The sequence below is a fragment of the Lagopus leucura genome, unplaced genomic scaffold (assembly GCF_019238085.1).
Source record: "Lagopus leucura isolate 7727_CA_CO unplaced genomic scaffold, USGS_WTPT01 Super-Scaffold_100009, whole genome shotgun sequence".
Classification (NCBI taxonomy): domain Eukaryota; kingdom Metazoa; phylum Chordata; class Aves; order Galliformes; family Phasianidae; genus Lagopus; species Lagopus leucura.
In genome coordinates this window covers 18,457,320-18,480,948 of record NW_024962266.1, presented here as the reverse complement: position 1 = coordinate 18,480,948, position 23,629 = coordinate 18,457,320, and the positions used below count along the sequence as shown (strand labels likewise).

The window sequence follows — 23,629 nt, the reverse complement described above, 5'->3', positions numbered from 1 at the left end:
ACAAGTGGAAGAAGAACAACGCTGTGCAGCTGTGAACGGTATAGAAGCTGTTGTGATTACTAAATATGAAGGTTATTAAACCGCGGTGGGAAGGAGGACTTAAACAGTGGATTCAATTCTATGGAGGATTTTTAAGGGCTACATACGATTTTCCCCATCTATAAAAGATATAGGTAATATATCCCCAGTTATTTGGGAAGAATGCTGAGAGATCTGTGCAAAACCCTCCGAGGTCTTTTTGCTCTAAAATATGCAATGTATATGTAAAATATGAATTATACCTAGTGCATGGGGAGGTGTTCACAGCTGATCCTGAAATATGTATGTCTTTTGCAGCCTTTAAAAATGCACTGCAAGAGCTGTGCATTGGTAACCAGTTCTGGACACCTTCTGGGAAGTAAGCAAGGTGACAGAATCGACGAGACGGAGTGCGTAATACGAATGAATGATGCACCTACTCGAGGTTACGGACAGGATGTTGGGAACAAAACAAGCCTGCGAGTCATTGCACACTCCAGTATTCAGAGGATTTTGCGCAATCGCAACGAACTCTTAAACATGAGCCACGGTGCTGTGTTCATCTTCTGGGGTCCCAGCAGCTACATGAGGAGAGATGGTAAAGGCTTGGTGTACAACAACCTGCAGCTGATGAATCAGATACTGCCTCAATTAAAAGCATACATGATTTCTCGCCACAAGATGCTTCAATTTGATGACCTTTTTAAACGGGAAACTGGGAAAGACAGGTGAGAAAATTTATGGGGATACATTTGGGGGAAGACATACAGTAGTAAAATAATGTAGTTTATATGTACCAATTTGAGGTCTGCTCAGAGGGAGCATCACACCCATTAAATCCTCTGCTGCATGAGTTGTGGTACGGTATAATACGCCAAATAACATCACTTGCAACGTAAGTAAAAAAGTATGCCTCTAAATAATTTGTATGGAGGATTGCCTCATCAATTTAGAATGCCAGCATCTGGCTGTACTGTTTATACAGCCAACGAGGTAGGAGCTGGAGCTGTTTAAATCTCACTTCTGAGGTTATATACCTGGAAGTTTTTTACTGATTCTGAAAAATCAGGATGGATAGGTTATGTTTGCTTACAGAGGAAATGCTACCATTCTGTGAATTATAATAGCTGTTTATTGAATTTAAGCATTCTTGGAACACTGCAGCTGTAAAGCTTCTTGTAAAACAAACAAACATTAGTCATACATTAGGTGCTTCAGAAGCGTTCACCTTACAGTTCCAACTGGGAAAAGGCAAGTTACGATAGTTACATCTTTATGAGGCTGTTTGTGACTTGTAGGCTGATCTTCAAATCAAAATTTTAATTGGTGACCCACTGCAGGACTCGAGCATTTTCATATATAATGTTAGAAAAATGGGCATTTAAGCCAGAGACTTCCTAGAGAGAAATACATTTATTTTTAATGAACTCGTATTTTCTATATATTAAATATGTAGCTGTAAAAAATTGAAGGGGTCTCTACTAAGGTTCAAATGAAGAGGTGGCTTTGTGGTGGCACGGTAACTCATGGTGAAATTCTCTAATTTTGCAAATACTGTACATATGCTGGGCTTGGTCCTATGTGGACAGAGAATACTTGAGCAGGAGATTTGTCTTTTGGGCAGAGCCAGCGGCATGGACACTCCTGTATCCTGTAGCTTGTGGTGACTGCATCTTAGCTTGGTGTCTGTGGTACTCCATCTGCTTTTCTGTCAGAGTTCAGTTACCGTGGATCAAACTCAGCATCACGCTACTTGACTGACTCACATAAACACCGGGCCCAGTCTTGACTCCCAAAATATTCTCAAGGAGTCTGAGATGATAACAGGTTTGTAGTGTCTATGACTGAGTACACCCTGAACTCCCAGCGTGAATCAGTGGCACATGGGTCCCAGCAGAATGCAGCCTCATTCTTGTCCAGGTCCTATTGCATTGAAGCAGCTGCAGGCTTTGCAGGAGCCACTGGTTAGTAAGGCACATGCAGCACACATGAAGGGCTACAGGATTAAAACAGGAGGTGAAATAAATGAATAAGCAGCATGGAAAAAAGAGAAGAAAGATGAAAAGAAACACAGCTAGGCACTGTAAGGGAAGAACAGCTATGTAGCTGTGGGAGCAGAAGCAGTGCATTGTACAGCCCGGAATGATGCCATTCCCTGGGAGGTTTCTGCTGAGCTCTCGACATCAGTCCCTGCAAAAAGAAACAAAGGAGAAAGAAGTGTGACTGCAAGGTTGCAGTAATCAAACCATTCCTTTCTGTCTTGGAAATGATGAGGAAAAAGGTAATTGGACGCATTGTGATTTTAAAAAAAAAAAAAAAAAAAAAAGCTGATTCTGAAATGAAGGGGAACCTTCAGAAAACGCTGTCGGTTAAATAGTATGGTGAATGACAAAGGCTACAGAGCAGTATCCTTGGTATTATAAAGTAACTGTACTTGAAAATAACTTTATAATTGAATAAGGGTACATTAAGAAAATATGATTCAGAACCAATATTATAGTAATTAGATAAAGGAAGCATAAATGAAATAACTGCAGGAAGAGTATTTCCATAGAGATTATAAATGAGATTTTGGTGGAGCAGAAAGGCCTTTAATTGTAATTTAGTGTGCACTACAGAATTATCAGCACAGTGTGTTAGTTCATAGTATAAAAGAATATCTGATAATTTTCCCTAATAAGCACATGACAGTTCTTCATATTCTTTCATTACAGCTGATTAGGTATAAAAACAGGATTCTTTTGTTAGAATTTTGTTCAGATCTTTTATGAAAAGGCAAAACGTTGTAACCCTGTTTCTACAGAGCTGTCCTACAGACATGGTATTTAAAGAGGCCAAAGCAGTACTTGAATAAGTTTTTAAATCTTTGTTCCATTGTTTGGCATTCAAGCTTGTTTATTCAAAATCAGTTCTTCTCTGATTTACTGGAAACACTGAATTGTGAACTAAGTGTGCGTGAGCAAAAAGGAAAGTAACCCAGCAGACAGCCCTGCTAGGTTTCCTGACACGTGCAGAACCCAGGTCATGGCCTAAGTGCAATTGCTCTCTTGGTTTTGAATGCAAGGTCTTAAGGCATGGACCGCTCTAAGCCTAAATTACCTCGTGAGTCAGCAGGAAAGCAACTGCTTGGGACTTTTTCCTACCTTTCTTTTCCCTAATAATTTCAAGCCAGAAATTATTTGCTGTTTTCTTGCTATGCCTGAAGGCCTCTGCTGAGCTTATGACCCAGCTACGCTGTGATAAACTGTCACTTCCCACCCCCACTCCCAAAGTCCAAGTGCAAATTTAGATAAGAAATAAGGCCCCTAACTGGAATCGATGAGATGCTTAGATCAGTTTATCTCCAACTGCTAGTTTAGCCCTGAATTTATGTCAGAAGTAGTAAATACATACATTTTGGGATCTTTTACATTACCATGTAACTGATAGGGCAAAACGCGGAGGCTCCCCAGCATCCTCTGTACCACTTTGTTGTGCTTAACTTGCAATAGTTTCACTGTTCATTGAGGAAATAGGAGACCTCAGTACCAGGCATTCCTCAGTCTGACAGCATTCAGGACATCTGTCTTACTGTCCTGCAGATAACCTACTTGGAGCCAACACAGCACTCATTTGGGAAGCTGTATAGTGTGCTTCTGTCTGCTGAATTTCTGTATTAGTGATGACAGCACTTGCCTGTAATGGCTGTTGTAGTTTTGAGTCCGTCCTTCCAGGATTGATGCCTGACTTGGTCTTGCACGGCTGTCCTAAATACACAGTTACACCTTTAAGACTTGCTTCTCACCAGCATCTCTTGGTCCTCTTGTTCCAAGACAGCCAGCTCTTCCCAGGCACAGGCACAGTGCGTGAGCTCGACGCAGAACTGGGACTTCCAGCCCCATGTGCCAGGCAATCAGTAACCACTACAGTTAGTTGCCAGCTCTTAACCACAAAACAGCAGTGACAAACAAGTGCTAGAATGAAAAAACAGTACTGTAGCCATTTTGTAGGCAAAGAGTCTGTGACAGAGCACACTTTAAGCACAGGTATTAAATCTCCTTAAATCTGTGAGGTCACAGGATGATATCTACTAATTCTGCATAAATAATGCTGGGATCAGCTGTGCTTCTTTGAGAACTACTGCCATCCTGTAGAAAAGGCCAGGAAAGGAGCAGCCACGCAGGGTGCCCTTGCAGCACTCATAGGTCAACACTCAAAGCACTCATAGGTCATACTCAAAGGTGCCACCAGGCAGGGAAGGGACTCAGAGCAAGCAGAGGGTTGGGGTCTATGGGAAAGCTTCCCAGGTGGCTGCACCTAACCAAGCTTTCCCACCAGTAGTCACAGGGCATAGCTGAGAGCTTCTAGATTGTGGACCAAGGTGTGAAGGCAGATGATGAGACGAGTACTTGGTCTCATCTCCTCTACCAGACAGGCTCCTCTGTATGCTATGGGAGGTTGCATTTTAAGCACTCCTCTTCCCTGTGATGTGTCTTCTTGTTTAGTATATAAGTTCCTCCATTAATTGATTACAGATGGGTGGTGTTTATCCAGCACATTACTAGCAGGAGTACGTATATACAGGACATGAAGTTTCACTCACTTAAGGTAAACTTTACAAAAGGTCAGCTAAATGTGAACGCTGCTGTGCCCAAAATTAATTACGGACAGAGTATTTCTGCACAGGTTAGTTGACTGACAGAAGACATTGGTAAAAACTGTTAAAAGATGAATGAGCAAAGTCATCCTGGTTGCTCAATTTTCATAACCTCTCATAAAAATGAAAAAAAAAAATTGTAACCTTTCTTAGAAATAAAAAAAAATGCCCAGAAATTATTTCAGATATTTTAAAGAATTATTTGTCAGACTAGAAACTTAATGATGTTTTTGCTTTCAGGAAGATATCCAACACTTGGCTTAGCACGGGCTGGTTCACAATGACTATCGCATTAGAGCTGTGTGACAGGATAAATGTTTATGGCATGGTGCCACCGGATTTCTGCAGGTAGGATTTATTTTGGAACCATTATTAGCCAACGAGGTTGAACATTACAAATATCTGAATCTTGAATTTTCTCTCTGAAACATCTTCCATCCTCTTAAAGCAATTAATTAACATGTCCCAAGATCAGATTCTGAAAGCAACAAACAGCATTTAATTATGTCATATAAAATATTAAAAATTTTTGTTTGTAGTGCGGGAGAATTAATCTATGTTGTTGGTTTCTTTTAGTCCCTGAATATTTATCAGCTAAAAGTAAAGCAGTAATTGGCATGAAATTAATCTGAAAAAGAGCACTAGAAAATATTACTTTGAATTTGTTTTTAAAGGTTGCCCCCACAATTAAGAGAGAAAAGCAGTTCTTACAGTGACCAGCTTCTAAATTAACCTCCTATGCAACTAAAGTTAAGACTGTAGTATTGCTGTCACAAAAATACCAATCTTCCAGTAAACTGGTTTCCTAAATAACCTAAATAAGCCCCAACAACAACCCCACAGCATTTGCATCTGCAGAGTAGATACATTCGGTCCTCTCTTCACCCACTTTGGTCGTGCAGAGTGTGGGGAACGCGTGGTAGGAGCACACACGTTCTCTCAGTGGAAGCCGTGGGGCATGTTGATGTTGGTTTATAAAGTAGCAGCTTGTGTCCATTTCACAACTCCGCGATGCCCCAGCACTGTACAGGCCTCAGACCTGAGGTGTTGGTTAGGGTTTCCTGTGGTGGGCCCAAGGTGCTGGGAAGCTGACTTCAAGATTTGGTAGTTGTGGTATAAACTCCTTGCAAATGTGGTTTACATCAATGGTCTTTTTATGCTGTTCAGTATCATCTGTCTGCCCATAACCAGACCTAGCACTCAGGCCTTTTGAAATGTGTGCTTAACATCTGCACCCCTAGTCCTGATCCATTTGCACTGTCAGGTGATGCACAGAGCTGGTTTGCACAGTATGAAATGTTTCATCCCCTGCTCCTTAACTCCTCTCACTAAGAGCAACTGAAGTGATCTGACTGAAGTCTGTTTCCTTGGCTAATACAAGATACATTTCAGGGGCACGGGGAGCAACGCTGCAGTGACAGGTTAGCTCATCTGTCATAGAGAATAGGACTGCTTTGACTTTCTTGTGAGCACTAAAAAGGATCATTCAAAAATCTGCATTTATCCTGGGCACAAAACAGTAGTAATCCCTGAAGAAATTATAGTATAAAATGTCAACATTAAATCCCACTTTGTGAGAATTTTTACAAATTATAACAAAACCCCAATGATAAATGCTGTGATGTACTGCCAGATCTCATCATGAATTCTCCAAGGAAAACAACAAACTAGATCAGATATTTCAGGCAAGATAAATACCTTCGCTAGCACAGTATTTGGTTCCCTTGTCATTTCAGTTGGCAAAGACACATTCCTTCAGTTCCTGTTCTGAAGTGGTTATGGCCCTGTCATCACTGTAAGTGGCTGGTCTGTCTTTCTTGTCTAAAAATCCAGTGGACAGGGATAGGCTTTGGGGTCCTGACGGGCAGGAAGCTGGCCATGAGCCAGCAGTGTGCTCCTGCAGCCCGGAAGGCCAGCTGCATCCTGGACTGCATCAACAGGGGTGGCAACAGGGAGAGAGAAGGGACCGTCCCCCTCTGCTCGGCCCTTGTGAGGCCCCATCTGGAGCACTGTGTCCAGGCCTGGGGCTCCCAGCACAGGAGGGAAGCAAACTGTTGCAGCGGGTCCACGGGAGGACACAAAGATACTCAGAGGCCTGGAGCATCTCTCTTGTGAAGAAAGGTTGAGGGAGATGGGCTTTTTCAGCCTGGAGAAGAAGAGGCTACAGGGAGACCTCATGGCCTTCCAGTGTTCGAAGGCAGCTTACAGGCAGGTGGGGGATGGGCTTTCTACACAGTCTGATAGTGACAGAACAAGAGTGGCATTAAAGAGGGAGGATTTAGGTCAGATGATAGAAAGAGAATCCACCCAGAGAGCTGCAGGTGTCCCATCCCTAGAGGCTGGGTGAGCCAGAGGTTGGAACTGGATCATCTTTAATATCTCTTCCAACCTAAGTCATTCTGTGTTTATGTGAAATGCAGAAGATAACAGTGCTCAATCCGAATTTTTCAGGCCAGGTTCCTTGTTGAAGTCAGATGAGCTTAGGTACATATATTTAAAAAAAAAAAAATAAAAGCAAAAAAGCCCCCACAAAAACAGCAAAACACATACAAAAATATTGAGAGGGTAAAATGGTAACTAAGACCACATGAAAGGCTTTCATAGAAACGACACACTGGAATCAAATGGATGTAATATTAAATTATAACAAAAAATGCTGTAATAAATCCTACTGTCAGTAAATGTAATAATGCTTACAGCTCGGATAACAAAGATGCACTTAACTGGCCATAGAAGAAGGTCATTTCTTAACCAAAACAATATAAAATGTCTTAAGGTTTATTTAACTAACTATAAAGGGGAGAACTACAGTTCCAAATGCACCAGCTGCTATAAATGAAGTTAAACTTACTTTCTCATCAGCCACTCATTAATTTAAACAGTGCATCTTTTCAGAGAAATAAGAGAACAAAATAGGAAATCATAAAGAAAGAAACATTCTGTAAACAAATGTAAGTTAGGGCAGATTTCTCTGGCTTCCAGACAAAAAAAAACAAAACTACCATTTCACAAAACTAAGAGAAACCAACCCAACCCACCCTACCTCTCATGTATGCATGAGATGGTATAGGTACAAGAGTATTTTACTTGCTGTGCAACTAAGCAATCGTTAAGATTTAAAAAATATACATTAATGTTCTTAATATTATTCAAATTGAATATCAGCAAGTACAACTCCAGCGAATATTCATTATTTGTTAAGTATTAATCTGTGGAGTAAGTAGTGAGTGTGGGTGATCAGTGTCATGGAACTGAATTAGCATCACATCCGTAACATGAAGGACACCTCAAAGGTATCATGAACATTATACAGTTGATTCTGCTACAAATTATTAGCTTAAGATCATTAACCAAATTGCTTGCAACCCATGCGGGAAAAATAGTCCAGTGAAGCAGTCTGTACTACTGACTAAAAAGATCTGCCTCTATTAATTGCAACAACATGTTTTAGATTCATTTCTATTTACTTTCACTGGACATTGAACTGATAGTTTAACTGGAATTGACGATGTGATTATTATAAATTTCTGGTAGCACAAAGCAAAGCTGTACGTAATACCAACTGCCTTTTGCTTGGCTTCAGATTTCTGCTGTGCTAAGGGTTAATGGCTTTGATATTGCTTTCACGCTGCTAGATATGTCTGTCTTGCACATTCTGGAATGAGATGAAAGCCTGTGCTCGCATGCACGTTACAAAGCTTTTTGGAGAGAGTGTGCATCTCTCCCTTTTCTGTCACAAAACAAGTCATCTTGCTGTACTTGTTCGTGTCCAGGGATCCAGTCTGAGCCTAGCCGGGCAGGAAGGAAGCACTGCCCTCTCTGAGCAGCCTTAAGCAGTCTGCCACGTGCACATGCAAGGACTCACTTCTGCCTATGATGGATATCAAGCATTTTCCTCTTGTTTCCCTACACCAGCAGCCAGATTGCAGTGCACAGATAGCACCACGACTCCTGCAGAAGCTGCAGTGCTGCTGCTTTTCTTTGTGTCTGCTCAGCAGCATCTGCAAAGGATAGAGACAAAGCTTAATGCAGTTTATAGTAACACCAGTTCCTGTCTGTTGGATTCTTTGCAGCGCTGAAAGGTTGGTTTCTTACAGGGATCTCTGTGTTCTTACATATGCAAGGAAAATTCAAGGTGTTGAAGAGATCCCTTTAACGTCCTCCTCCTTCTTTCCCTCCCAGCCCCCCTTCATGGGCCTTCTGGAACTCAAAGAAACTTAGAGCTTAATTCTGAGCCTTATTTTAACTGATATGAATAATTTTTGCTCCAATTATGGAGTCAGATCATTTTCCTATGAAGAATCCTCATTTGACTGCCAGGCCATTTCCCATCTGTGATAATTTGCCTGAAAATTGGCATTTGAAATCCTTTAATTTATTCCTTTGGGCACCGCTTTTAAATCTAGTGTGGTTTTTTTTTTAACCTCCTCTCTCCACTTTCAATTGCTTTAATTCAACTGCAAAGAAGCAGTTGTTGCTACTTACATTTGCTGGGGCGTACGGAGGACTTGATGCACGTAGATGATAATATAAACTGCATGGGAGATAGCGATGCCCTTTAGTTCCTTGTACCCAAATCTCACTTCATCACCTTACTAACTTAGTAACAAAATGCTTAGATGGTTTGGAAAACCGGGCTGGAATGCATGCCAAGGAAATGAGCTCCTGGGAATAGAAGACAAAAAAATTATCCAAAAAACTTAAGGACTGCTGGTGCAGCATGTTGCCCATCACTCAACATGTTAATTGCATTTTGTTCACCCTTCAAAGAACGAATTGTTTGACAAAGCAAGTCAAGCACCTGTGGTTTCAGCGGGTTGCTTTATAACAGCCCTGTTTGTAAAGGGAGAGGTTGACCAGAACACAGGATGGGATGGCCATGTTTTTCTGTCTCGTTTCTTTTGAGACAAACACTGCTTGCTGTATTTTCAGCTTTTGCTGTGGGTGGATACCATCTGTGGGAAAATGTGCACTGAAGTGGCAAACAGTGGATGACTGACATTGGGTACAAGCACTTATGCTGCTGCTGCGCTGGCAGGCGATTAGGCAGGAAGTAGAGTATATTTTACAAAGGATCTTCTCTCGATTCCTCCCAGCTGTGATATTAATATGCATGCGAAGCCTGACAAAATACTGATTAATGTCCAGTATCAGTCAGTGATAAAACAGCATCTGTTTTAATGTTAATAAATGAGGTGGCAAGCAATTTCCGCATAGAAATTACTCATGCATTTCATTTGCTGGTGACACAAGCTAATTGCAGAGTTAGAAGATAACACAGTACAGTTAATTTCAGTTACGCTGTAGTTGCTCAGGCCAGAATTCCAATCCAAGCCTTAATAGCATGATATCTGGGGGAATCCAGAACTGCCTCAAAAGGAAAAAGACTTCAGACAAAAAGTGGTAGGTATTGAACAGCCTTTCGGTGTTCCTAAACCTAAAATGCATTTGGACCTTTAAGCCTCAGAATGTCAGAAGAAAACAAGGCAGGAGGATGCTAGCCAATTGTGCTATCAGCACAGCAGCCTGACTGGCTCATGGTGCAGTACTGGGCCTGAGCAGTTAATTTAGTTCCTCTGTGACTGCATTTATTCAAAGACTGCTGGAGATAAGATTTCAACTTCACTAATTATAATTTTAAAGCAGTAAATTTCCATCACGCAATATAGGTTTACCCTGGAGAACACAAGTAAAACCCATCTAGAGTGAAGAAAAGAAGCCTAAATGAAAGGCAGGTGTCTGTGTGTTTAGTAGTTGTAAGAAAACATAAGCGTTTCCTATTACTTTTACAGTAATCATACAAATGATTCATTTTAGAGATTGTAACAAGAAGTCCAATGTCTTAAGAGAAACTTATATGAAAACGAAATTGAAGATTGAGATCTAATAGTTGTACCTAGAAAGAATGTACAGAAAAGGGTATTTTTTTACATTAAAAACACACCGTCTGTAGGTGGGAAATTAAAAGATTTCTTTTTGCTCTCTTATGTATTCCAGTGAGAATACGTACAGTACAGTTAGAATCCATCTTGTTCTGGAAACACAATATTATTGTTATTCTAGTGTGGTAAGATTGATCGCCCTGTTGTGTTACTGGGAAGCTAGACTGATTGAATTAAAATGTTAATTTACAGTACAAATGGAAAGCAGCAGCAATATCATACGTTACCTCTGCGCATACAATATGGATAATGGTAAAATAAGAAAAATTAGAGAATTGCATAGGTGACAGAATTACACAGTAAAAATAATGACCAAGACAGAATAGTGACAGATTGTGGATGCGTTCAATTGAATTTGAGCTTAAATATTAGCTCTTCAAAATGAAAATAATCAACTCAATATTAGAGCTGACAGCCCTGACTCTGTGTGAGATTTCTTGCTCTGTCGTGCAATCCTTACTCGACTCAGGTTTTCATATAGAGCACTAAGGCTTTACTAAATGGCAGTATTTCAATCAATCAACTTTCTGCTACTTTTTCTGCCACTACAAAATACTTTGTTGGTATTAACTGTTGAGCACTGTACAGTTGGGTTATTCTGTCTAGGACAGTTATCTCTCCTTGAATTCAGGACAGAGACAGCTGTATGAGCTCCTGTCAGTCTGTGCTCAAAGCAAAAGAACATAATGGGTATAGTATAATGTAGAGAATAAAAGGAGAGTGAACCACTGTGGCTTATTACATTATAAACACAATACACGTGTCTCTTACAGAATGCAACATCAAAGCACTGATGTTAAAACTGTTAAAATGATCTTTATCCTAAATATTACATGAGTCTTTGGCGCATCCTATGTGACACCGTAACTGCTGGTTAATGCTGATGGGCTCACGAGGTCAGTGTGAATGGCCTGAATTTTCAGCTCACATACACACGTGCAAGTTGCCATTTTACAGTGGCAAACAACTCGCTCAGGCATTAGATCTTTGATATAAAGCCAGGACCAGCGGGCTGTATCGCTCACCTGGCACGCAGATGTGCTCACTGAAGTAGTGCACTCACACCCGTGTGCACCAAGCTGTGAGTGTTCAGCTGAGCTGCTGTGACACAGATAACCACTGCCCCTCCATCTTTCTTTTCCCTTTCTTTCCCTATTCCAGTAAATACCTCTGCAAAGCTTTGTATAAATCACTATCTAGATATAAATCTCTTAAGCAGTTTGCTTCAAATTTCAGAGTAGTAGCACAGCCCTGCAGCGCTCTCCCTTATTTCTGAGCTACTGCTGTCCTTTATTTAACCGAGAGGAGGAGATTAAAGGAAGGAGCAAAGAAAAAACCTTTGCCACATTCTGATGTGTTAAATATTCAGGAAAAATGCAGATACCTGAAAATGCAGTTTAACTGGGAGTAAAAGTAGATTTGAGCCCATCAGCTTATTAAAGATAGCATCTTTTCAATCAGTAAAATAGAACATCTGGGGCTTCCATCTATTTTTTTTTTCTCCCGCAGGGATCCTAATCATCTTTCAGTACCTTATCATTATTATGAACCTTTGGGACCCGATGAATGCACAATGTACATTTCTCACGAGCGGGGACGAAAGGGCAGCCATCATCGTTTCATCACAGAGAAACGAGTGTTTGAGAACTGGGCGAGGACATTCAATATTCACTTCTTCCAGCCAGACTGGAAACCAGAACCACTTACTGTAAATCACCCCGAGATTAAAGCAGCAGTCTGAGGGATGAATGCATAAGACTGCAACCACAATCACCGACTGTATCAGCCATCAGGGTGTTGGACCTTCTGGGACAGCAAGGCAACTGACAGCAAAAGGGTAACAGGATTTGCAGCTGATAACTGCAGCAAGTCAGGAAGTTCCAATGAAGGAGTGCATCCAGGGTACTTTCTTTTGAACTGTGTGTTAATCCAGTACGTCTCCTTTTGGGCCATTATCTGACTTCCTGTACGTGTGTGTGATTTGTGAAAAGCAACTCGGTATCATTAACGGGATGGGTAATTCATTATGGTTTTTTAAAGTACAACACCACTGAATTTTCATAGTGAAAACTGACAGTATTTATTTAATGGAGGTTTTTATGCAACCTAGGCCAGTATTTTTCTAGTTCACAGTTCTGTGGGTGTTGATCTTTCATAATCTTTCAAATCCAAAATTAATACTGCTGATGGTTTGAAAGGCCTAGCTTTTTATTTATAAAATTTGTTTGAAAAATATGATTCTATATAGCATGTAATTAATATTTGATCTGGAAATGTTTCATTTCTTTTAAAAATTTTGGGCTCCATTCCAGCCTAAAGCCTTTAACAGCAAGAATGGTCCCATGTGCAGATCTAGCTAACTTTACATTCTGGCATCTCACGTTAATATGAAAACGGTAGTGGAAATTCTGTTTGATATTAATGTGAATTTGCTGCTGTGCTATCAAACTGCTCTATTTTAATCTAGAGGTGGGGGGAAGGAAGGCAGAGTTCATCCCAAAGAAATCAGTTTACAGCACCATGTTCTCAGTGCAGAAGAGTCCAACTACAGCTGAGGGGTTGTGTTTGGTTTTGCTTGTTGTGGTCCTGCAGAGGCTGAAGGAGCAGCCTTCCTGAGGCAACAATCTGCAGAACAAGCAACGACAATTTGTAACAATGGCTTTCAACAACACAACCAAGTTTCTAAAACCAGGAAGCTGTGCTACAGTGTACTGCAGGACCAGCCAAAAAGATGGTAGTGCCACACCTGCGTAATCCATGCCTTCCACTGTTCCAAGACCACCACTGACCTCAGGGATCCTGGACTGCACCGAAGCTGGGATGCAGAAAGATTTCCATGAAATTGTCTCCCTGAGAGCAGCGAAGTTACACCTGCAGTATCTGTGTGACGTACGCAAGCCTGGCAAACACAAGGAGTGGACAATGCTAGTTCTGCATGTGGAAGCTCACACTGTGTCTTACTGGGTTACACTTGGCTTGTGAATAAAGAAAATTTCATTTATGCCATTATTTCTCCTTTTGCCTCACAAATACAAAATCTGTAACTGCTCCTGTTGATTATTTTGAAGAAATTATTGCATGAAACACACTGACAAAGGTGTCTCTCATTGGCCAAATAGTAAAGCCAGAACAAAGGTACTGAAGCCTCTAAAGCCAATGAGCTCAACCTCAGAGACAGTACATGGAATTGGAACCAAACTCAGTATCATTTAAACTCAGTTATGACATGTTATGACTTCGTCTTCACAAAATGTCACAGCAGCAGCTGCAGCTGCCCAGCAGATGCCCTAGTTCTCTAGGGACAAATTGCAGTAAAGCACCTTGTCAGAGGTAGAACAGTGTTACTCCTGTAATGCTGTGTAAGAGAACCACTCTCCTTCATAGAAAGGCTTCAGTTGGAAGGGACCTCAAGGATCATGAATCTCCAACCCCCTGCCACATGCAGGGCCACCAACCTCCCTATTTAACATTAGACCAGGCTGCGCAGGGCCCCATCCAAACTGGCCTTGAACACCTGCAGGGATGGACGGGGCATCCACAGCCTCTCTGGGCAGCTGTTCCAGCACCTCACCACTCTCTCTGTTGAAGAACTTCCTCCAATATCCAACCTAAATCTTCCCTCCCTCAACTTAAAACCGTTTCCCCTTGTCCTGCCATTATCTACCCTTTCAAAGAGTTGACTCCACTCCTGTTTGTAGGTTCCCTTTAGGTAGTGAAAGGCTGCAACGAGGTCACCCTGTAGCCTTCTCCAGGCTGAACAAGCCCAGCTCCCTCAGTCTGTCTTCGTAGGGGAGGTGCTCCAGACCTTTGACCATCTCTGTGGCTCTTCTATGGACCCTCTCCAACAGCTCCCTTCCTTGCTGCAGCACTCCCCACTATCACAAGGTAAGAAATAAAGTACAACCTATTTTGCCTTGGAACTTTTCTTTTAGTGCTTTTCCTGGTATACCTCGTTCACCACACAAAATTAATACAAATCTCTGCTTCTGCCAATTACTTGTGACCCATCTCTTGCCAGCTGATCTCTAACTGTCCCTCATTCAGTGATTATATTTCATCCCTTCCACTTCGTTTCACAGAATTCTACAAAGAACAGAATGGGTTTTGAACTGATAGTAATTTGCACATCCCTTTCAGCATGTGTACTGGGGCATGTATCCAACATGTATTACTTGAATTGATGAACTCTGTCAAATTGATTTACAGATCATTTCTAATGTGACTGCAAGAGATGGTGCAGATCACAGTAGGTACTGTGATGCCACCACCCTTCTGTTATTTTATTAGTGATACAATAAAAAGATCTTTTCATATAGTAAGCTTTTAGTTTTCCCATTAACTGAGAGCTGCAGGACCTACATTCTGAATGTTCAGATTGTGATGTTTCTGGTAAAAATAGATTGTTTTAAAATAGATTACAGTGATCTACTTACAGTGTTCAGCAGGACTTGCAAGATTGTGCTGTGCTCCATGTGCATGCCTCCTGCCTGAAAGACTGGTCAGCGCAGAACAGATCAGGTGAACTATTAAGGATCTGAAGAAAAGTAGGATAAACCAATATTAGATCGTCTGACTTTCAACAGAGTAAAACTAATAGTTGTAAATATTCCTTCTTCAGTTTCTGTAAATAGTTATTATCAGTACATTTCCAGTCTTTTTAAAGAACAAAAAACCCCAAACTCAGTCTCATCAGCTTCCTGTGACGGTTCAGCATTCACCAGATTATGGAAAGTATGGAGGTGTATTTTCTAAGTCACACCCACATGTATAAAGCTTAACTTCTGTAAAAGGAATTTGATGAAGTCAAGAAGGCAGCAATTTAAAAAAAAAACGATCACAAAGACTTACAGGGAACATAAATCCAGTCCGAAATATGTAAGATGTTATAGGATGGCAAACAAATTGGTAAACTTTTTAAAATGCTGTGATTTCAATTGTATAAAAATACATGAGTAATTTATAAAAAGCAATACATTGAACTATAGCATATCCTGCTACTTTTCAGCTTTAAGCAAGGTTTTATGGCCTAGTGATAAACAGATTTATGATTAAAAAAATACTGCCAGGCCAAGGATAAGTAGTGCAACCAGAAGCTGTTGCCGTTCTCTAGTTTATGCTGTCATCTTACACTCATCACTATAATTTGACTGATTCATGATCTTCATTATGCATAATTTTACATATTAAAAACTACTGTAAAACAGTGTTTACACACTAGAGCAGTTTTAAGAGGTGTGTTACTTTGTCTCTGAACTTTCAGCGTACCATAGCTTTTTATGCTGGGTTTAATCTGAGCAGCTGTTTTTTGCCCTGGAGAACCATAGCTGTTATGCCATACCATGGACAGCTGGAATTGAGATCAACTGCTGAAGAAACTAAGAATGGGGAAAAAATTACCATTGGTTTCTGTTATTTTGGCACAAGAGTTGCCAGATGCCCAGCTAACAGGATCATGCTACAAAATCAAAAGACAACCTTCCATTCTGAGCCTTAATGCGTATCAGTGTCAAGTTTTCTGAAGCAAGACAAGAACCAGGTGATGAGTCCACCTGGAGCTCCACAACTGGTTTTGCAAGGCTGCACTTCAAAGGCTTGCAAAGAAACTGTGGTACTACAGCACAACAGAGATCTTCACTTCAAGGAGCCCATCTGAACACAGGAAACAAAAGTTAAGAGAAACATCCTCAGATTTCCTGTCAGGACAAGGTTACAAGCAGAATTCCACGGGAAAATGTCACAATATATTTGTGCTGCTTTTCTGAACTGCTCCCTTGACATCTATCGTAGGTCACACCTAGACACAGTATGTAGGGGCTAGACTCTAAATTAAAAAACAACAGACATTTCTGTGCAGGACAAACATTAACTCGTGCTGAAGCCCAGTCACAGTCTTGCCACGCTCACACTGTGCCGACGCAGAGCAGTGGCACATGCCAGGCAGCCATAACATCCAACAGTAACTGCATTTTCATTTTACTGAAAGCAATGTCAAAGCATCTAACTCAGATGGAGAGCAAGACTGGACCCTACTCAACAGTCAAGGAGAGCTATCTTAATCATTTTTCATTTCTCAGAGCAGATTTATCTCCTTGAGGAGATGCACAGTGATATTTAAGTCTGTCAGCTTCTTTAAGCAACCAAGACAGACAACCATTAAGATAACATCAGTTGCTTTTAGGACACAAAGTACTTCCTAAAGCATAGAGAAGATAAAAGGAGTAATGCATATTTAGCAGGATATAAGGTGTTAGTAATTCGTTGACTTCGCTTTGGCCATCAGATCAAGCTAGAGCCTTTTAGTTATAATCCAAACACACAACATGATCCAAATCACCACGTGAGTCTAAGGGAAGAGCTTTGGTTAGGATGGTTAGCTTTTGGTGAGGATGTGTTCCCCTCATTCCATCTCTGCCCTAATCAAGCTGCACACAATGCCAAAACCAGAAGATGTTACCAGTATTCAGTGTGTTGTTCATCTGTGTAGGACAAAACTGGAACATTTCCCACTGCTTTTTTTTCCCCTTTAAATACAGCTATACACTTCTAGACAAGGAGTATACCATACACTAAAAGGCTTCCCCTGGTCACTTAGTTGCAAATCCTGTTGCACACAAGCAGCAGCTACACAGAAATAAGCGATAAAAGCAAGTGCAGAAGATGGGGACAAGTGTGAAGGAGGCTATGCAGAAGAGCTGTACAAAATACTGCTGTGCACTGTCACAATACACTGACGGTTCTGCTCATTGCTCCTCTTGCATTATAAAGACCACAGGAACCTAAAATCATCACAACTTGAGCCACTGTATTTTGAGCTACACACCTAACCTGGACACACAAACCAGCACAAAAACAGTAAGCAACTAACAAAAAGCAAACAGCAATAGCTAATACTTAGTGGTGTTCTTCATTGATAAATATCAAAGCATTTGACAAAGGAAGTAACTATTGTTATATTAGAACCAAAGGTGAAGAAAGCACAGGGTCAAAAGTTTAAATGCCCACCAGTAGAACAAATAAATGTGTAATGTATGACAACGTTATTCCAGCATGTCATTTTGCAGGCAAGGAAAGAAATACATTTCCTAGTTCAAATTAGTTGACTTTGACACAGGAACAAGCATGACATGCCACAAACCTCCCCAACAAAAGACATCCCAGCAGCTGTGTCACCAAAGAAATGAATCAGTGAGCAGTGTGAAAAAAATCTTACTGAAAGAAAGAGCATCTATGCTAGAGCTTTGCCAGCATTGCTCTTCCTCTGCAGAAACAGCCTGTTTCTGGTAGTGCTTATTTTGTTGAAGGGACTCCTGCAAACAATGCTACCAAAATAACTTGTGTTGATACAATCCACGCCTCTAGTAAGCCTGTTGGCCAGAGCAGCAAAAATGACATGCCTGTACTGACAAGGCTTCAGTGAGCTGTCTGTATATACAAAATAAGCAACACAAACAAAAATCTAAAATTTGCACGGATAGGGAAACACAGCAGAACTAAACATTAAGAGCTGTATGTGTTTATAAACTTTGAACTGAAACCTTAAACGCTATCAATTTAATCATCAAACAAGGCAGAAATCCTCATTAAGGAGAAAAAAGTGACTTATTTAAAATAACTTGCAAGTGAAATCAGTGCTATGAAATGCTGATTTCAGAGCACATTACACAGCATATTCAAGTTTTCATCATAAAACCTCAATACTTTCAAGACATGTTTCCCTACAGCATGTTATTTTTGGAAGTTAATGGAAAGAGATAAAGCAGAGAGAACAGTGGAGCACACAGAGCAGAAGATATCTTCCAAAAGAAACATTTCTCCTTTTTATTTTTTTAAATAACAAATTGCTTTTCAACACCCCAAAAATACAAAAACTCCATTATGCTCATTACTGTAAAGAAGTGCTGAAGTTACGGTTGATGAGACACTTTCATTATGCACACTATTTTCTGTAGTTCATAACTTTATGGTTCTGTTAGCCTCTTGGGTGAGATATTTTATGCTTGTCTTCAGTCCAGAGGTGAACTCATCCAGAAAGCATAATTCTCCCAGGTCACAAAGAGCTCTCTGACAGAGTTGGAAGACCTATACACAGGTAGACTGAGTTTTCTGATGCTCCCAAGCTTTGTCCCCAAATTGTCCTATACACAACACCTTCCTGCCCCATCACCATGCAGATCCTCTCCACTCATGATAAATTCATAGTTGAGTCTGGTCCCTGCTTTTTCACCCACCACTGGGTTAGTGCTACGTACAACTCAGCTCTGCTTTAGCACATACCAGTGCCCATCTGCAGGGTATTAGGCCATGAGATTCGTGTTCATGTTTCCAGGATGTGGTACCAGAGAATGGAAATCCCTGACTGCTGAACAGAGAGAAATGGATTCAATTTGCACTCATTTGCTTTGCTATAATCAATAACGGAGACCATTTTTTAGTGAAGGTGGAGGAACAGGTCACTATCTAGAACAGTTATACTCTATATACTCTATGCTATACTATTGTAAAAATACTTCTGATGACTCTGTTACCTTTGCTTATGCTAGGATGACAGCATTTCTTGGTGATATTCAGACAAAAAATAAAAAATTTTTGGCTGGTTGAGACAATTTAAATGCTGTGTCGTCACTTCTCAGACTTCCTTCACTGATTTGTGAGGAATCTCACTTCTCAGTCTATTACAGAAGCATGGTTTAAATTCTGCATTTATGTAAATGTTTGGACATGGTCATACGAAACTGCTCTAAATGCATGCAATACTTTAAAGACAATTTAAAAATGAAAGGAAGTGCAGAGGCATAGGAGAACGCATATAGGAGTACAAGAGCAGTTAACTTACCATTCTTCAGTTGAATACTGTTTCAATACATGATTCTGAGAGAGCTGAAATACTGAAATGAAACAATTATTTTTATCAGCCACCGGTGTTGTAAACAACATCTACAAAACCCATTGCAGACAGATCAGTCCAGTTACACAGCAAAAGGTGCAGGCATACACATACCAAATATTGCAAGCATGAGTGTGTTTGGTTCACAGACCTACCTATACAGACTCTCAAAATATCAAAATTAATTCTGCTCTGTAAGTTTCTATGCAAGGAAACATAAAGGAGCTGTCAACTTGCCTATTTTCTCAATTCCATTACAGAGATCATCTGTGCACAACGCAGAAAGCATCTGCACTGCACAAGCATATTTTCTGGCCTGTAAAACACGAATGGTGTATAAGAATGTCCTCATTTGCTCCTGGAGTCCAGATCCCAAGTGAGTTTGAAGGGCTGTCAGCGGAAAAGATACCAACTTAAAAGAAATAAATATGTAATTGCACAAACACATTTACAGACAGCAAGAAGATATTTCTAGAGTTGTTTTCAGGCTAAACAAAGAATAAAACATATTGTATAAAAAATAATGTGTAGAATAATGTAGTACAGGCAACTTTATGGTGACTCTGAGAAACATGTATTCCAACCCCTTACTTTGTGCTTATAAAAACATTAGAAAAGCCCACAGTGTAGTTTGTCACATTTTAGTATAATTGTTGTTCTCACTTCAGTTTAATCACCTTCACGGGCACATTTACCAAGTGCTTCTATTTCTAAATTGCATTTTAATAACCTACCTAATTGCCTCCTTTTCCCTAAGCAGATAAGTTTTAAAAAGACAGAAACTTTGGTATCTTCTGTTTCTTGCTGACATTTCTACCCAACATTTCCTGCAAAAGATGGTAGAAAAAAAATTCAGTAAGTGCTGAGGGCTCCCAGTAACTCTAATTCAAACTGAAGCAAGGCAGAAAGCTCTATCAATTTCACTTCAGCCATTTTTAATATGTGACAAAGCCAGCCCAGAAAATAAATATTTGATTAAAAATATTCATTACAATAGAAAAAGAGGATCAAAGGCTGGATTAAAAAATGGAATGCAAGCAAATCCTCTAAGAACAAATTCTGCAGGATTCATTTTTCCACAGTATCTACACATTTCTATGTCTCTGTATTTCTGCAGCAGCCTACAACAGATCTCAGTAGGTTGTTGTATGAGAACGCATAGCTTCTTGCATTTTAAGAGAAATAACCCTGGCATCATGTTTTGCATATGAACCTACTGATTGTGAAAGATCCTACCCCCAAAAAACAAATAAACCACCAAACCAGAACATCACAAAGACATCCATTCCTCATGCTTCACACAGCTTCTCACCTCCACCTTCTCTGAAGAAGCGAACAAAGCTTTCACCTTTCTGATTAAGCTGCTTCAGTGATATAAAAACTTCTCAGCGGCAAACTGGGAAGAAATCACCAATATTTTCCACAGAAGAACAGTTTATAAAATTAGAGGACATTGGTGTTTTCAATACAGCTTACTTGCTGTTCTTGGAGCTCAGCAAGTGCTGAAAGCAATTCCTGCAAAAAATACCACAAGGTTCTAGATACAACAACTTTATTGTGAGGTCAAGGTGCAGCAAGCAAGTATTGACCTCCTGAAAATGGCTCATTTGGTACTATTATCCTCTCCAAGCCTAGAAGATACAGGGAGAAAAAGGATTTTTACATTCACGAGATGAGCTACACTTCTGTTGCTTATTGTTGTCTAGCATCCAACCCAAGAAACAGCTGAGAGTCTCAGTGGCTGCCCTCCCTGTATCCTCTCCAGTCACTGCATACACAGAGGTCTCTGACAAGTCTGCTACCTCTTACATGAGATTATGATGCCACAGCCAGACTGAAAGAGAAGGAAAGCGAAAAAACAATAAAAATGTGTAAGCACTCAGATTTGTTCTGTGCAATAGGAAAATGCTCAACACCTGATTCTAAGATAACACTATTGGCCTCAACATAAAGTGTTTACAGATAACACCTAGCAACTTTAAACCACGTATGTATCAGCTTTATTATGATTAGGGGAGAGAAGAGATCCCAAAAGCATTCTGCAAGAGTATCACCTAGTTGGCACTTACTGTTTTTATACATGCAGACATTTGCTCTTCTCTTTATTAGTATCTGTGTATTACCCAGCCAAAACACAGTTAGCATGCATTCATCATTACATGTCCAAGAAGAACAAATCAATATGCCTGAACAGAATTTACAAAACCTAAATTATAAATCTCATCTTCCAAGTGCTCAGAAATTACTGAATACAATAATACCACTTATAACATTTTCCATCCTGATCCTAGAGTCAGTTTTGCTTTATGCAAAAATCCAGTGCAGTGAAAACCCCAAAATGTCCAAATCCAGATCACGTGGAGTAAAAAGATGACATCTACAACATGCTCTTGGTGGACATGGTGTTCTCATAGTTTCACTCTTTTTGGCATATCTTTTAAGTAGATTCTGTGAGGTAATCATATTTTTGTTTCACTTGTACCAACTCAGAATTCTAAATCCAAACTTGTCTAGGGTGTAAGGATTGACCTAAGGGTTGTATTTAACAGAACAGGAAAGAACACTCAGAAGTGAGATGCCAACTCTGTTTTTCACTATAACCATAATATACATAAAGAGAACTCAGATGACACCAGTGAATCCGAAGTAGCGATCAACGCAATTGTCTTGCTTGCTCAAATTCAGAAGATGTGCTTCATGTGTTTGATTCCGTATGTCTTGAAGAAAACCATGATAATCAGTGCCCACAGTCCTAGAATAAATCCTCCAGGAGGATGCCAGTCCTTTGGTTTTGGTTTCTGAAAAAAAAAAAAAGAAAAAAAAAGAGAGAAACACAATTAGTAGTTACGTCTTCATATGAAACAGGCACTGTGCTTCATCAACTGAAAAAAAGTAACATCCTGGCTGCAGAGAAAAACACAAGCTGTATTTCTTCATGAAGAAGCATCTTCTTGTAGATGTTGATGGGAAGAGACTGATGCTCAGGCAAGGAGACAAAGCACCACAGAAAGCCACCAGAACTGTGCCTGAGACACCACTCTGATGGTGATACTGATGGTATCAGTCTGGGGGACACGTCCAAACTCATTTGTTCAGACAGAACTTCTATCTGGTCTCACGCTAATATAAGAGAATAATGTTTCAAGCATGAAAAACAATTTCAGGAATTGAAAATATGAGAGGTGTTGTTTTTCCATTACCTTGAATGTTTTCTACAGCTCCTTCTGTACGCAGTTATTTAAATAAACATACCTAAACACATAAAAAGCTCAGATTCATTATTAAAGGAGTATCATAACACAAAATAGGATTGTTTTTAATGTCAGTCACATTTCCCAGAGGCCTCATCGAGTCTAACCGCTTTTCCCTAATGGAGAAATATATTCTGCCATTCGAATACCTGTCCCTTCAACAATTTTTTCATCTTTGGTAAAAAGAAATACACTGCAGTCTGTTTTTTTCTTTTTTTCTAACACACACTTAACAGTAAGGCAAGATAAAACTCGTCTGTCTCCTTCCTCCTCTTCTCATATTTACAAAAGTTTCAGATATTCCACATACTATGAGAAATGGATTGGGGAAGATAAGAGCTGCTGCATGCCCCAAGATCTGTCTCTGTAAGGCTACGGTGAATCCATATGAATGCAAAATTTTAGTCAAGAATATCGTGACAAAAGTATCAGAATTATGGCATTTAAAGGTATAATTCAGCCTGTCATGCCTATGTCAACTCTTGCCCTCAGCAGCTGTGCTTCACACATCTTCTATGCAGACAGAGATGATTTACAATAATAAATACTGAAGTGAGTGCTGAGTTATTTTACTCTGCCTTGCTGAAAGATTTGCACTATTCTGTCCTTAAACAGAACGAGGCACAAGGGGCACAAAGCGTATTTTGGTTCCAACACCTTTAAGTCAAATTTAAAATCCTCTGCCAGCAACATGAATAACTTACAAGAGATGGTACTGCTTCAATTTCTGCACAAATTTGCTTACAGAAGCTTGCCTTGTTGTTCTCCAGTAAACATACCAGGTGGCTGGTGAACTTGAAGGCAATAAGGAGCATTTTGCAGCATCTGTTCTTTCAAAACATCTCTTCTACCAAGAAGAAAACAACGTTTGTGGATTGCTCAGCTTCCATCTGCTAAG

The 23,629-nt window shown here is 40.1% G+C and overlaps 2 protein-coding genes across 3 annotated transcripts in view; one reads left to right on the top strand and one right to left on the bottom strand.

The window, feature by feature from the left end:
• The window catches only part of ST6GALNAC5 (ST6 N-acetylgalactosaminide alpha-2,6-sialyltransferase 5), a 115,269-nt gene extending 101,664 nt beyond the window's left edge, over positions 1 to 13,605 (top strand). For both annotated transcript variants that reach the window (XM_042873081.1, XM_042873082.1), the window contains 3 exons: positions 337 to 746; positions 4,895 to 5,002; positions 12,106 to 13,605. In XM_042873081.1, the coding sequence (XP_042729015.1) occupies positions 337 to 746; positions 4,895 to 5,002; positions 12,106 to 12,337 (750 nt within the window). In that variant the 3' untranslated portion in view covers positions 12,338 to 13,605. The remainder of the gene's footprint in view (positions 1 to 336; positions 747 to 4,894; positions 5,003 to 12,105) is intronic.
• A 7,852-nt stretch (positions 13,606 to 21,457) lies between these two features.
• The window catches only part of PIGK (phosphatidylinositol glycan anchor biosynthesis class K), a 65,040-nt gene continuing 62,868 nt past the window's right edge, over positions 21,458 to 23,629 (bottom strand). Inside the window, exon 11 of the mRNA XM_042873078.1 lies at positions 21,458 to 22,278. Coding sequence (XP_042729012.1) covers positions 22,162 to 22,278 — 117 coding nt within the window. The 3' untranslated portion in view covers positions 21,458 to 22,161. The remainder of the gene's footprint in view (positions 22,279 to 23,629) is intronic.